The 16245-nt window shown below is 37.4% G+C and overlaps 1 protein-coding gene across 6 annotated transcripts in view; it reads left to right on the top strand.

Moving 5' to 3' along the window:
* rabl6a (RAB, member RAS oncogene family-like 6a) overlaps positions 1-6045 on the top strand; it is a 30154-nt gene extending 24109 nt beyond the window's left edge. For all 6 annotated transcript variants that reach the window (XM_079608230.1, XM_079608228.1, XM_079608229.1 and 3 more), the window contains 4 exons: positions 116-320; positions 552-738; positions 2162-2220; positions 2804-6045. In XM_079608230.1, the coding sequence (XP_079464356.1) occupies positions 116-320; positions 552-738; positions 2162-2220; positions 2804-3016 (664 nt within the window). In that variant the 3' untranslated portion in view covers positions 3017-6045. The remainder of the gene's footprint in view (positions 1-115; positions 321-551; positions 739-2161; positions 2221-2803) is intronic.
* The last annotated feature ends 10200 nt before the right edge of the window (positions 6046-16245 follow it).

Raw genomic sequence — 16245 nt, 5'->3', positions numbered from 1 at the left:
GATGAACTGCATGATGGATGGATGAAATGGATGGATGGATGGATGGTTGAAATGCATGGATGGATTGGACAAACGAAGTGACATTTCCTGTATAAACTGGCATTTATTTTCTCAGATCTTCAGTGAACTCCATCAAACATCTGCAAACCATGTCTAAACCAGCCGAGAGACCCCAAAGCCTGAAAACAACAGCAGGACCTGCGGGTCTAAAGACAGGGGGCGCTGTTGAGGTGCACTCAGACGATCAGCAGATGCTTTCATTTGCCATGGATGACCCTGATTTTGAGAGTGAAGAATTTGGCGTACACAAGATCAAGACGGTAGAGAACCATTTTTAGGTTCTTGATTATTAATGAAAATGGCCTGTTTTTTTTAAATTATATTTCAAAATTATAACTATTTTTATTGTTTTAGTTTTAACTATAATAACCATGACTGAAATCTAATCTAAACAATGCATCGGAATGTCTAATAAATATAATTGATCTATTTTGCCACCACATAATTCCCACTTAGCCACGCATATTTTATGCTTTGTCTGTTTTTCTTAGAGGGCACTTTCTGCACTAGATGACTTATCTGACCGGTCGGATGATGGTTTTGTGTTATCTGGACTCCAGGAGCCCCCCAATCCTGTTGCCCCCTCATTCAAGACCCTCAATAGCGACATTGACCTCTTCGGCCTGGGATTCGAAGAGACGACACCTAAGAGTAAAGACAGCAGTGAAGATCAGGAAGGTAACGTTCAGTAAATGACCAATCACAAATAAAGGGAATTCACACCCTCATCATGCTCATTATTGTCAGCCAAAGTGGGCTTCATATGTATACAAGATACATGCAAAAGTTCATTTATTTCAGTAATTCAACTTAAAAAGTGAAACTAATATATTATATAGACTCATTACATGCTAAGTGAGATAATTCAAGCCTTTATTTGTTATAAGTTTGATAATTATGGCTTACAGCTTATGAAAATCTTTTCACAATATTCTAATTTTGAATTTGGGGTTTTCAAAGCTGTAAGCCATAATCATCAAAATTATAACAAATAAAGGCTTGAAATATCTCACTTTGCATGTAATGAGTCTATATAATATATTAGTTTCACCTTGAAGGTGAATTACTGAAATAAATGAACTTTAGCACGATATTCTACATTTTCAAGTTTCACCTGTAATAAGGATTAACATTATTCACTCAGACATTGAAATCTGTCCTACTTTTTTAATTTTAAAGTGCTCCATTATGCCATTTTAAAGTGCTCCATTATGCCATTTTAAAGGTTCCTAATTTAGTTTTGGAGTCTCCTACAATAGGTTTCCATGCATGCAAGGTCAAACAACACTTTAATTTTCTCATCATATTCATTGCAGCATCAGCTCTTTTCTCACTGTGTCAGAAACGGTTCAGTAAAGGATTCAGTCTCTCTAAACCCCTCCGTATCAATTTGAGCCTAAGTCCTCATGGAAGCACATGCAAAGTGGATTTGCTTCCACAGCACAGAGAAAAAAAACGTCTTCTCAACCAATCTCTTCAGTTACAGCTAGAGTGTTTGAGGCCAGGTCAAAGTAGATAGAAGAACATAGGCTGGCATTATGCAAACTTGTAACAAACCTTCGAGCAGGAAGTTGTTGACGACTCGTTTCGGGCAGTTGAGAATCGGTTCTTGCTTTAAGGGCCGGAGATAATTACTTTATCTGTCATGCACTTTGATCTTTGAAACTTTGCAGACCTTTTACATTCACAAACAGCTATATTGCACACTACATGAAAGGTAATATCCAAAATATCATAATGGGGCACTTTAATGTAAGTGACGATTTAATTGACACGTTATATAAAAACAGATTTGATTTCTTAAAACATTGATGCCCATTTCCAAGTTATATTAATGCAGGTAAAACTGAATTTTTGCTGTCAAAGAATGCTGCAAATCCATTGATTTCGAAGAGGACGGGCAAATGGGCAAATATTTCTGTCTGTATTCTTGCTTTTAAAACTAACCCATATAATCCCACACCCTTAAAAATGATCTTGCATCCCTCAAATGCTCCATAAGGACTTTTTTTATTTAATTTTTTTTTAAATGTGTGCAGTCTTAAAATACTGGGTTAAAGGATGACTTTGTGCACATTTCTAAGTCTGTTTTATCTTGCAGATAATGAAAGCAGACACTCCATAAAGGACAAGAAAAAGAAGAAAAAGAAAAGCAAAGAGGTAAGATATGAAAACCTTGACTATATTAGCAATAGACAAATATCAATTAGGGCAAATAAACAATATTTTGCTATTTTGAGGTTGTGCGTCACTTCCAAAATCTACCAACAGCTTGACATTAGATAATGTGCTTTTTATATAAACATAAATTATGTGAGTAAATATTGTGTAAAGGGAAGTCACAGGTATTTATATAGTGCTTTATACAATACAGATTGTTTCAAAGCAGCATTAACAGTAATAAACATGCTAAAAACTGCATCAGTGTTACAATATTTTGCAGTTCGGAAACCATTAATGTGACTATACAGAAAATGCATTTGTTCTGTGTTCTCTTTCTTTAAATACTGCTAAATCCATTTATGGTTTTTAATTGTGCTTGATGTAAATATGAATTTAATGTTTATAATTTATAATTGAACAACATTATATTGGATATCAGTCAGTATCAGCAATCAAAAAGCCTCCACCGGTCAATAACTTGCTCTTATTAAAACTTTCTGATGCGTTTCAGATTTTGTTGCTTGTGCATAAACTGCCTTTATTAGTGAAATTGAAGAAAGAAATCTTGTTGTTGTTCTAGGAGGATGAGAAAAGCAGCAAAAAACGACACAAACACAAGAAAAAGGAAAAAGATGAAGCAGGAATAGGAACAGGAACAGTAGACGAGAAAGAAAAGAAGAAGAAGAAATCATCAAGGCCCAAGAAAGCAGGAACTGTGGACGATCTTGAGGCCTTCCTGGCCGGTGGAGACGGACCGGGAAACAGTGAGGGCGGAGATTATGAAGAACTCTAGAGCTCCATCTAACCAATCAGGGTTTGACATCAACACCGTGAGAACGCCAGGTCATTTTCCAATCCATTCCACCTGTTTTTCAGTGCCTAACCTTTTGAATTTTCACAGCGTTTTTGTTTCTTCCAGCAGTGCAGCTTTACGTTGTGCTTTCTCAAATTGGTACATGGCACCGTTGTTCGCCTCATGCCGTTTTCCAAAGTGTATCAGTATTTTCAGACCTGTAACTTTAGATGCATTTTTCGGGAAGGACAGAGGCAGATTTCAGATGCTTCTTTAATCGATCCAGAGTTTATTCCGTTATTAACTGATTCCAGCAAAATTATGACGTTCAACAAAAACTTGGTCACTTTTAGCTGTATTGGTTTTGTTTTGTGTGTGTCTGTCAATGTGTGTGTGTGTCCCTGATAACTTTTGGCAACTCTGTGTGTGCTTGCATTTTAATTTAACAATCTTATAGAGGGATTAATCAGACTTTCCGTTCAAATCTGCACAGCAGTAGTAGGCCACATATTGGCCCTCAATACACAAGCAACACTAATTTATCTGTAAATCATTCAAAAAATTATAATTTTCTCCATTTAATTGAATCGTTTTGGTCGTGTTTCATAAATGTTGCATAAATTGTCAATTCTATCCATTAATGTAAGAATAGTTTTCACACAAAAAATGCACAGAAGTTCGTTCTGCTCATGCATCATGAGACCTGATATCTTGTGGCGTTCATTGTCTTCCAGACGATACATCATATATCAGATCCTCAAATAATCAGTTGGTAACTATTTATTAATAACAAAAGCTGCTTTTGCCATCAGTTTCTTTCATTACTGCCTTAAATCGTTTTACACTTAATATAATGAAAGCCTTTGTAGAGCAATCCTATAAAGTGAGTTAATGGCTGAGGCTCTGACACACTGCTAACATAGACATAATTACTGCCAGCTGGAGAGACGCACTCTTTCCGCAATCAAAATCATGTTTGCATTTAAATATATATGATATAATCCCATCAAGTCGGGCAGATTGTCTTTTTGATTTTTGATTTTCTTTATAATTATGCATTTACTAAACCAGTATTACTATTCTAATAACGTGTTTTAAGTTTCATAATCATAGTTTCTGGTTCCGGTCAAAACTCTTCCTCCTCTTCCTCTCCTGTCCTGTCTGGTAAATGTATCCGTTTCCTTTGCTGAGTATCTTTATTTTGGTTATGGCTTGTGTACTCGTTAAAAGTTGTGTTTAGACCTAGTGTTTGAAATAGAAATGTGTACATTTTAGCAACCGTCCTGTTTAAATGATTCAAATGCAACAAAACAAAACAGAACTGATCTCAAAAATTATCAAAATATTTTTCCCTCATATTTTTGCATGACTAGGTGACTAAAAGCAGAGAAAATTATGTTTTAGTAAAAGATCTAGAAAAACGGGCTGTATATGTACATTTGTAAAACTTCTTGAGCGTATAATAGTGAAAGTAAAATCATATTTTGAATGCACACATTTATACTTTGTAATATCACCTCAAATATTTTGGCTTCAAATTATCCGAATAATGTTATGATGAAGGAGAGTTGTATTGACAAACAATTGTTTACTCATAATGGGCATCATTCATGAAGCCAGATTAGAATTATTCTTACTTCAATTTTTGCATCAGATTGTATGTAAAATGACCACTTTTGTAAGAATGCTTTTATCAGCGATTCATTCTGCTCGTGTTTCATGAATACTCTCCTAGTGTTTACTTGCAGTTGCAATGCCCCGCTTTTTCCTTTAATTTTCATCGTGTGTTGATAAATGATAACCAAATAATTTCAGCAGTTCTTACTTCAATGTTTGCATGGTATCGAATGTAAAATGACCATTTATGTAAGAATGCTTTTACCAACGATTGATTCTGCTCGTGATTCATGAATGAAGCCCAATGTTTACGTGTTGCAATGCCCTTTTTTTTGCTTTTGTTTTCATCATGTATTGATAAATGATAACCTAATAATTTCAGGCGTGAATTTTATTCTAATGAACTAGACTGTTGTGGAATCTAATTGGCTCCAGCTTAAGTGGCTCCTCATCATTTCAAATGGATTTTCTATTTTTCAATTATTATTATTATTGGGACAAAATAACAACGTACTTTCCGCCTTCCAAAGAGAAGGACTTGTTTCCGGCTTGACTGTACTACGAACATTCACCTTGGCATCAACCTTTGAACCTGGTTGTTTCGGCCCGAGATACTGTATCCTACACACTGTCCCGCTACGGCTTTCTCTCAGGCACAGCAGTGCCGACAACTGAATGTTGATTCCTGCTCTAAAGATGTTTTTCCAGAATCCCCGAAGGAATTCTCAAAGAGAAACGGAGATCATTGGGGCGACTAGCCCTTAAATAACGGTACGTTTAAAGACCTGCAGATTCCCGTGTGTCTCTTGCGACCATCGCCTGTGTCTCTTAGGTCGTTGCAAATCGAGCACGGCTGCCGGCTCCACATGTGCCACTGAGACCATGTGATGCATCACGCTGTCACCATGGAACTGCTCGCCTGGGAAAACTGTCTACACGCTCACTGTGATAAATAGTCACACACTCCTGGATATACGAGTACACTGTTAATACTCTCACCCCAAACCAGCGACTCGAACACATATCAACTTCCTCTTTACTCCGCCTCAAGTATGATTGACTCTGAAGGGCCCTTGATTGATTGATTTATCTCTCCGTTTGGCATGCATATTTTTCCCACTGTTAAGGAAAACGGAGATGAATGCATTGGTGCTGCACTAGCAGTTACCAACATACTTCCTGCGTTTCACTACGACTGCTTTTATAGACCGGAAATGTTTGGGAACGCTTGTTTTAAACCGTAGATTGGGTTTTATTTCATTCATCCAGCATATATGCATTCCAAAACCTTTTATTTGGGACCATAAATGGTTGTGATTGCCTATTTATTTTTTGTTACCCTGTTTCACTACACACAGTGTTCATATTTTGATTTATGCGTTTCAATTGTGTAATAAATGTAAGCGAAATTTGAAAGCAAGCGAGTGATTTTACAGTGATTTATTTGTATCGTAATGATATACTTCAAAGTTGTGGTGTTAATCATACAGCTACGTTTAGTTTCAGTGCTTTCAATGCAGCATTCATGCAACGTTTTTCTCTCTCTAGCCACTGAGTGAATCTCATGAAGAAATACACAGGTTGTTTTTCTACATCCCTCAAACATTTAGCTTGTTTCTCCTTTTCTGGATCATTTTAGCGCACTATTTGCTTGCCCCGAACTGTTGTTTTTGTTCAGGAAATGTGATTGTAGATTAGGTCACAGTCCAATCCACATCATGGACATTTTGGTTGTTACACTTTATCGCCACTGGAGGGAGCAGTTTTTGTTCAATTTATACAGTTATAAGGTTCAAGTCACCATGTAAAGTTGAGTATGTGTGTTTGGATTGACTGATTTATTTATTTTTTATTTATTTATTATTGTGATTTCCAGTTAATTTGTTTTCTATTGTTGAGTAAATCATTCATAGCATGGTGTATACAGTGCTTATAAGTGCAGTCGTTGGTGCCAACTTCAGTCATTGCCATAAGTAGTAACTCTTATTTATACTACCTTCCTTGTCCTTCTCTTCCCCTTCTGTCTTACTGATCACATTAACTATGTGGCCCCAGTCCAAGAGAATGCAATATTCGAGGTTATTTTCTCTTGATAATATCTACCACATCTGTGGCGCGCTGTCAATTACCATGGACTGTCATTTAGATATTTGGCAGATGCGTAAAAATCAAATCCGAAGTGCTGACATTGCATTCAACCTATGTATTTTTATCTGTACATGCATTCCCTGGGCATCGATCCCAAGACCTTGGCGTTGCTAGCGTCAAGGTGAATGACAATGTGTTTACATTAATTCACATGTCCATCCGAGAAAAGTAGCCACACCTTGAAAGACTGCATCAATGTGTTCTGCTTTAAGTGTGTTACTTTTAACAGGTTCTCCCTTTAATTTTATCAAATGTCAAATTAAATTGTAGTCAGTATATTATCTGTGGTCATCGACAGCAGGCCAAAGACTTAAACTCGTCATATTCAATATTCAGACTTTTTTTTTATATATAAATATTTTTATTTGCAAAAACAAAAGTAGTTATTTGTACAGAGACAGTAGTTTCTCTCCTCAAACATATTCACAAACGTGCACTACTGAATGTCACATGCAGAGACCAGAATATCAGAGACTCTTTTGACTTGGACCCGTATATGTTGCTGTGATTTAATTGCACACAGAGACTTTGACTGACAGCAGAGACAGCCAATCACAGCTTACTGTAAAACTGTCACTCGGTGATTGAGTTGGGGAAACCTTGTAAGCGCTTAAATGCTGCTCTCTGTTGAGATCAATAGAGACTTAGAAACTGTAGCATACAGCTATGGATTACATGTTTTCATTATTAACTTGTATTCCTTTTTACTTGTAGCATAATGATGCCATGCCATTGTCTCCCGAACCAGGGAAAGTTGCAGTATATCCATCTTCAATTCTTTATAATGTGCTACAATGGTTCACCTAACAGATTTTTAGGCCTTTACTTGCAGCATAAAGCAACATTTTAAAGCTTTTAATGAACATCCTAACATCTAGTCTTATTTTGCAAGTCACATATAAAAAATAATTCCATTTACTTGAATAAATCATGTCCACTCGAGGAGAAATCAATCACCAATTTTATTCAGATTGCTAAAATATGCTATTTGGTACTGTTGCTGATATGCCCTGAGTTGCTGATATGCCCTGAAAGAAATTCTGATGCTTGTAATGTAAATCAATGATATCTTTATTACTGTATAGCAGACTACTTGCATAAAATGCATATAAATATCAGTTGTCACTTCTTTCTCCCAATAATGTCTTATAAGATGATATTTAAATGCTTAGTTTTATGATCAAAGCTCTAAAATATTAAAACATATAATGCAATTAATACAATGATGATTGAGAGATGAACAAAAAAGCGTTCCTCCAAAGTCTGATGGATCATATTTGATAGTCAAAAATGATAATCAAGTAAACCAGTAAGTTGCTTCCATCCAGTAAATATTCACCTTGAAATATTACTAACAATATAAAAATCATTCAAGTTTACTTGATAAACTTACTTGCTTGATAAAAATCATTATAGATTTGTTGTGTAAGTCGTGTAGGTTCTGCTCTAAAACCAAGTAAGCTGCCTAGGTAGGCTTGCATTGCCTTTTAAAGGGGTGGTAAAGTATGATTTCACTTTTCTAACTTTAGTTAGTGTGTAGTGTTGCTGTTTGAGCATAAACAACATCTGCAAAGTTACGACTCTCAATGTTCAAAGCAAAGGGAGATATTTGCTTTCAAAGAAAAGGACTACAAAAAACGGCTGGTAGGGACTACTAGATATTCCTCTCAGGTTAGTGACATCACCAACCCTAAAATTTACATAAACCCCACCCCCAGGAACACAATTTATAGATTATCATGACAGAATATGCTAGTCAATGACTAGAAGATAACTCCATATAAGCTACATAAATTCATCAACTAACCAATCAGAAATGTCCTGTTGCTTCATTGTCTGACTTCGGTTTGAACATAAAAGCCTAAACGTTTTTTAAATTTTCAGTGCATGTGTGTGTGTGAGGGAGCTGTTGAAGCTCCGCCCCCTGTGCCGCAAGCAGCAGCTCATTTGCATATAAAGGGACAGACACAAAATGAGGTGTTTTTGCTCACCCTCAAAAAGTGACAATTTTAACATGCTATAAAAATATCTGTGGGGTATTTTGAGCTAAAACTTCACACACACTCTGGGGACATCAGATACTTATTTTACAACTTGTGAAAAGGGCATTATACCACCCCTTTATTGATCCAAATTTGCATGTATCCCTGACAGAAAAGACGATCCCACAATACATTTTTATGAGAAAAATGGCAAATGAAATAAGAAATGCTTATTATAAATATCTTTACTCTATTCAATATTAAAAATGACCATTAAAGTACTGCTTATCAACGTGCTAACTTCAAATTATATTGTATTTTCTTGTGTGCTTGACCTTAAAAGCGTTTATTTGAGTTGCTGTCATGTAGTGTGCTAATGCGTGTCTGAAGTTGCATCACGGTGCCTAAGTAGGCAGCAGACAGCAAGGCCGCTCACTAGGTTTGAGAACAGAGCCTTACCGTCTCAGAGCTCAGTTTAATGAGCGCCTTCTTTATTGACGGTCTAAAAATGTGAGTAACCAGAAGTCTCACTCTCTCCCAGAGAACCACTAATGAGGATTTATACTACAGAAATGTCATGGTTCAATCTCTGGGTTTCTCTATTGTAGCTGGGAGTTTTCTGTGCAACAATTTTTTAATTATCTCAGGCCGTAGAGGAGTCTCTGGAGTGGTGCTGATCACATAACCGCTGAACAGCATGCCTTGTGTTCACTCCAGAGTTAATGATGCATCACGACTGCAGGCAACACAGGCTGAAACATTTCACAAACGCTACAGATTAAAACTACAAGTCAACAGAGGCTGTTATGCTGATTATTTATCACATTTAAGGGGTGTTACAATAGTAGCAATGGCAAAATTAATTCTGTTTGTTATTATAGTTCAAATGTTGACTGTGTTTTCAGCATTTTAAAAATGCTCAAAAATCTCTGAACGCTCAACAATCTCTGAACACACACAATCTCTGAACGTTCAAAAATCTCTGAACGCTCAACAATCTCTGAACACACACAATCTCTTAAACGCTCAATCTCTGAACACACACAATCTTTAAACGCTTAACAATCTCTGAACACACACACTCTTTAAACGCTCAACAATCTCTGAACACACACAATCTCTGAACACACACAATCTCTGAACGCTCAACAATCTCTGAACGCTCAACAATATCTGATCACACACAATCTCTAAACGTTCAACAATCTCTAAAAGCACACAATCTCTGAATGCACAACAATCTATGAACACACAACAATCTATTAACACACAACAATCTCTGAACGCACAACAATCTCTGAACGCACAACAATCTCTGAACGCACAACAATCTCTGAATGCACACAATCTCTAAACGTTCAACAATCTCTAAAAGCACACAATCTCTGAACGCACAACAATCTCTGAACGCTCAAAAATCTCTGAACACACACAATCTCTGAACGCTCAACAATCTCTGAACGCTCAACAATATCTGATCACACACAATCTCTAAACGTTCAACAATTTCTAAAAGCACACAATCTCTGAACGCACAACAATCTCTGAACGCACAACAATCTCTGAACGCACAACAATCTCTGAACGCACACAATCTCTGAACGCACACAATCTCTGAATACACAAGAATCTCTAAACGCTCAACAATCTCTGAACGCCCAACAATTTTTAAACACACAACAATCTCTGAACAACACACAACAATCTCTGAACAACACACAATCTCTAAATGCTCAACAATCTCTGAACGCACAACAATTTTTAAACACACAACAATCTCTGAACAACACACAACAATCTCTGAACGCACAACAGGTCAAACCTTGAAGCAGACGGGCTACAGCAGTGGTCATCATAAACTCTGCAGGGTTTAGCTCCAGCTCACGCCTGCTTAGAAGTTTCTAGTCGTCCTAAAGACCTTGATTGCCTAGATCAGGTGTTTTCATTAGGGTTGGATCTGTGGCCCTCCAGGAACTGAGTTTGAGACCACTAAGCAACAGCAGAAGAAGACCCACTGTGACGAGTGGATTTCTGCAGTGACATCTAGACGGTCGGGTCAGAGTTTGGCGTAAACAACATGAAAGCATGGATCATCCTTGTATCAGCGGATCAGGCGCTGGGGCTGTAATGGTGTGAGGGATGTTTTCATGGCACACTTTGAGCCCCTTAATTGATCATTATTTAAACCCCACAGTCTATTATTGCTGACCCTGTCCATCCCTTTATGACCACAGTGTTCTCCTCTTCTGATGGATACTTCCAGCAGGATAACACACACGTCTCAAAGCTCAAATCATCTCAAGCTGGTTTCTTGATCATGACAGTGAGTTCTAGCCTGGGAAAACCCTGACGAACTTCCGGCAAATTTGAGATTTGCTCTGCAAGTCCATCTGACCAAGAGCCCATTCAAGCCTTTTTCCAATTTTTCCAAATCGAGGCACCAATCACAAACGTTGAGGCGGGCTTTACACAATGTTTATCGATCTGATTGGTTTTAGGTCTATCCAATTGCGCCCAGAGGCATTTGAGCGACGTCCATTGGTGACGCCCCTTTTGAAATAGGCTGTGAAACCTTCCCCAGACCCACTCTCAACTGGGAAGGGTCTGGTGTTAACCTCAAACAATCACAAGATCTCAGTCCAGTAGAGCAGATTTGGGATATGGAGGAACGGGAGATTCACATCATGGATGTTCAGATCCGATAAAATCTGCAGCAACTGTGTGATGCGATCATGACAATATGGACCAAAATCTGAGGAATGTTTCCAGAACCTTGTTGAATCTGAGCCACGAAGATTTAAGGCAGTTCTGAAGACAAAAGGGTCCATCCTGCTACTAGCAACTTGTACCTACTAAAGTGGCTGGTGAGTATGAGTATATCTACAAAAATCTAAAAATATTAAAAATAATATAAACATGTTGATTTGTCTAGTGTCAGTGTAACTGTATGTTTTGACGCTGGAGGATGTCCAACAAACCCAATCTGACACTGGAAAAATTTTCAAGTATGGCATTAGATTTTGTGTGACAGCCGTCGGCACAGATTTGTGTAATAGACGTGATTTCACAGGTGTTCGTGAGAAACAACAGATGGTTTGAACCACAAATCTGTTTCTTCAGGATGTGAACTGAAGGAACTCTGAGACGACGAGCCAATGCAACCAATCTGAGAAATCACTGATCTTCCCCAGCTCTTGATGTTCATGTGAGTATATGGGAAATCATTCAAGAAAGACAACTTGATTTTAGGGCGCTTTGTTAAAGCTGCAGTCCGCGGTTTTTCCTCTTTGTCGCTATCTCTGTTCGAAATCTGCAATTGCAGTTATTCGCGGAATTATCAACTTTACGTGAGTTGTGCCTCGGCACGGCACAGCGCGGGTGAACACAATGTTTTGAGGAGAATGTGCGGCTGTCAGTCGCCGCGCCAGTGTGGATACTGGCATTCAGAATCACAGATTAATATTTTTGGAAGTATGACCAACATAAGTGACATCCACTGTTCTGACCAACTAAGGGAAAAAAACATTGCAGTAAATCGCGCTAATTAAATCTAACGATCGCTTATCATATCATGTCAAACCATGCACATTATACTTTGTTCTCAAATTGTTAGTGTTAACAACATCAGCATTGCATGACTACATTTAATGACCTTCCGGTATTTATCCTTGTTTTCTCATGGGCCGGTTGCAGTCTCTTTTTTTCTGTAGCCACTCCGAAGTCTTTTGCGTTTTACAACGGGTGAATATCCAGTTGTCACTGGTGATTGTCGTTTGAACCTTTCTGGATCCGCCATCAAATTGATGTTTAATTACCGTATATATTCGGACTATAGTCGCTCCGGAGTATAAGTCGCATTTATTTGGAAATTTATTTCACAAAATCCAAGACCAAGAACAGACATTTAATCTGAAAAGGCAAGTTATTCAGCTCCACAACAGCACACAGAACAACAGGCTGAATAGGTATGTTAACAAAACACATTAACAATTCAGCTCCACAATAGCATAAAGAACATATACCTGAGAGGCTGAATAGGCTAAATTAACATAAGTCAGCGAGTTCAACAAGCAAGTTCACCAATCTCCCGCGATCTCATTCCACACATCACTGAATCCATTGAGTTCTTCCTCGGTGTCGCTTCTGAACAACTCCGCCAACTAGAGCGCCCTCTCACGGCTGTCGACGGTAATGTTTTCTCTTGCTTCATCTCAGTCAGTATGAATCAATTTGTATATATAAGTCGCACCTGACTATAAGTCGCAGGACCAGTCAAACAATTAAAAAAAGTGTGCCTTATAGTCCGGAAAATACGGTATATCAAATGCTGTGAGAAAAGGCTATAAATCTCCACCTCCACCATCCTCACACACAACATAGCCTACTAGCCGAGACTTTATGTGTGCAGATGTGACGTAATGACGCAAAGACATGCTCGAATTTCCCGTGGAAATCCACCAGTACCACTGGAATTAAAAACATCATTACAAGCTTACCGTTTTGAATCGAGCTACGGCAAGCAGATAGTTTTGAACACTGGCTGGTTATGTACTTGCTCTAAAATTTATTTTGGATCATTTTCTAACCCAAAAAAGTTACGGATTGGAGCTTTGAAACAGTCCAAATTGGGAAGAGAACAGCAGAGCCCACGTTTACATGCATAAGCACATTTCTATATTGATTACATTCATTATGAGCATCATTTGAATGCTTTAACCTGATTGGCTACTTGAGTATATGCTAATGAAGGAATATCCCGAGTTGGTTTTGAATGGCTTTTTCCAGAATAAAGGCTTAAATAGTGCATTTTGTGCATGTAAACGTGGTCATGAGATGTTGAAAATGTCTAACATCAGCTTTTGAGAAGCCGTGGTGAGAAGCTCTCAAGGCTGACTGCTTCTGCCTCTGGAGACGTTTAGATTGAAGGCTTTTAGAGAGCACTGATTCTTCAGCTCACTGGGCACGATGATGACACATGCAGTGCTCGGAGTCTTAAACAGACTACAAGTCATTCACTTCACCTAGTAGGACTTGCACTTGTAAGACGTGTGCGTGTGTGTTGCCTGGAGATATTGAACTCAACATCTGTATTTAAACCTTATAGTCAACATGAATTTGCATTTACAACTGAATTTACTTCTGGAATGTGATGTATTTTGGATTGATATTTTCAATATGCATTTTAATTGTACACTGTAAAAAAAATTATGATTAATAAGTTAGGACAACATGATTTTATATTGCCTTAACTCATCAAAATAATAATATATATATTTTTAAGTAATAATACAAGTTTTATAAGTCAGTTTAATGTAGTCAGTTAAGCATCCAAGTTCATTGTACTTAAATTAAGGCAGCAACTTTTTTTTTACAGTGTATTTTAAGTCTTAGTAATGTTGTTGTTATTGAATTTTTCTGTTTAGGTTTTTTTATTTTATTTTTTTTGTCATTTTAGTACATCAAATTGAACTTATTTACAAGTATTTCCATTTCTAATTTTCTTTTAAGTTTTTGTAAATGTAGGTTTTTCATCTGAAATGTAACACTTTTTACACTTATGTAATTTTTATGAGGCTAATTGTCATTAAATTACTACTATTAAATTAGCTACTGTTGCATTATGCAACAGTAGCTTAAAACCGTGTCTGTCTTGACCGCTAATAAGACCAGAATTTTGTAAAAAATATGTATCTTATATCTTGAATTTTAAGTATTTGTATAACTCCGGCACGCAGAGGTTAGCCAATCGTAGCGAAGTTCTTTAACATGCAGAAGTACAGTCAAGTCACATTTATTTCTATAACGCTTTATACAATACAGATTGCTTCAAATCAGCCTCATAACAAACAGGGAAATTACAGTATTAATGTTGCAAAGTTCTTCAATTTTGAAATAAACCCAATTAGAGCTGAAGACAATATTGTAATTATTCAGCTTAACTTAAGAGCTTTTTAGGAGTCAGATGGAGGGTGCAAAACTAGATTATGGCTGATTAACTAAAACTTTTAATTGTATCCCTTACTCATCTTTGATAATCCCTGTAAAAAATAATTTATTCATGCCTTAAAAGAATATAACTCTATTACACCTTTGCTTCATTTAGTATGCGGAAACATGAATATGCAAATTAGTCTCCGCCTCCCCTCAATCACACCAGCTGATCCACTCGCTCAACTTTACTGTAGTAAACGCTACACAATGGCAAGTGGAAATACTGGTTTAATTCAGCCATATATGTTTGAAGCAGAAACCGATTAAAAAGCAGAAGAGGAAGAGTGAATTACACGGGGTCGTCTACAACTCAACGTTGGGCACATAACGGTAACTGATATGATTAGCCTAGAGCTGCCTTCTAAAACCAGCATCCTTAGAAATGCTTTGAACAACTTTAAACATCAGTCAGTGGAGAAAGACATATAGTTCATCATAACATTGTCATATATACATCATATACACAATTCTACCTGATTTTTTTTTTTCTGTTCCTTCTTAAAGGTATTCTTGTACTCCGTGTTAAAATGCCTAGTTTCCTAGTGATAGGAAAGCCCCGCCCAACACGTTGACTGTGTTAGTTACACGCTTGTGACGGTGGGAAACATGAGGTTTCAAACCACATCTTTTGCCGTTTTAAAGAGCAGTGGTGCTGACTGGTGATTGTGCACAAAGCATATTAAAAACACCAACATTAAAAACGTAATTTTCACCACACGGGGTCTTAAGTAGGTGTAAGAGTGTGGAACGTGGCCCCTTTAAATATGTAAATATGTGTGAGGCTCCAGACAGGGCTCGAGTGTAGTGTGTGTGCAGATGGCTGTGTCACTTCTTTCTCTTCGCTCTGTCATGACTGGCGGGAGAAGCCGGAGCTGCCATATGTGACACACACACACACACACACACACACACACACACACACACACACGTCTGATGACTCACTGTGACTCCATGACAACCACACCAGCCACTCACATCACATAGACAGTTCTGCAGCACAATGCCAGTCTCCTACACACAGTTTAACAGAGAATGTGCATTTTCACAGTGTAGAAATCTCCCACACATGCATTTCTGTGAAACCTTGGTTATATATATACTGTATAATTTGTTTCATTAGCTTTTTATCGAAAGCTTTTTAGCTTTTTTATCGTTTTGGGAAAGCCAGATGTAGATAATATATGCTGTAAAAATCTATTTGTTCAATTTAGTTAATGAAACTACAGTCTTTTATTGCTGAGGACAGGTGTGCAACTCTCTCAAATTACAGCAGTGTTTTGAAAGATTGCGAATCATCATATTTTTGTTTGAAAAAAACCCCCAAATGTCTATTTTTCTATTTCCATTGTGATTTAATGATTCATACTTCAGCATGTTAAACTGCAGCTGTTTGTCCCTGTAATTTTGCACAGTAAAACTTCCGAGACTCATGATGAGTGTTGCGATAAATGGACGTTTTGATAATTGCCTGCCTAATTGTGTTGAATTTAT

Source organism: Phoxinus phoxinus, assembly GCF_949152265.1.
Source record: "Phoxinus phoxinus genome assembly, chromosome: 3".
Taxonomy (NCBI): domain Eukaryota; kingdom Metazoa; phylum Chordata; class Actinopteri; order Cypriniformes; family Leuciscidae; genus Phoxinus; species Phoxinus phoxinus.
This window is presented reverse-complemented; position numbering and strand designations above follow the sequence as displayed.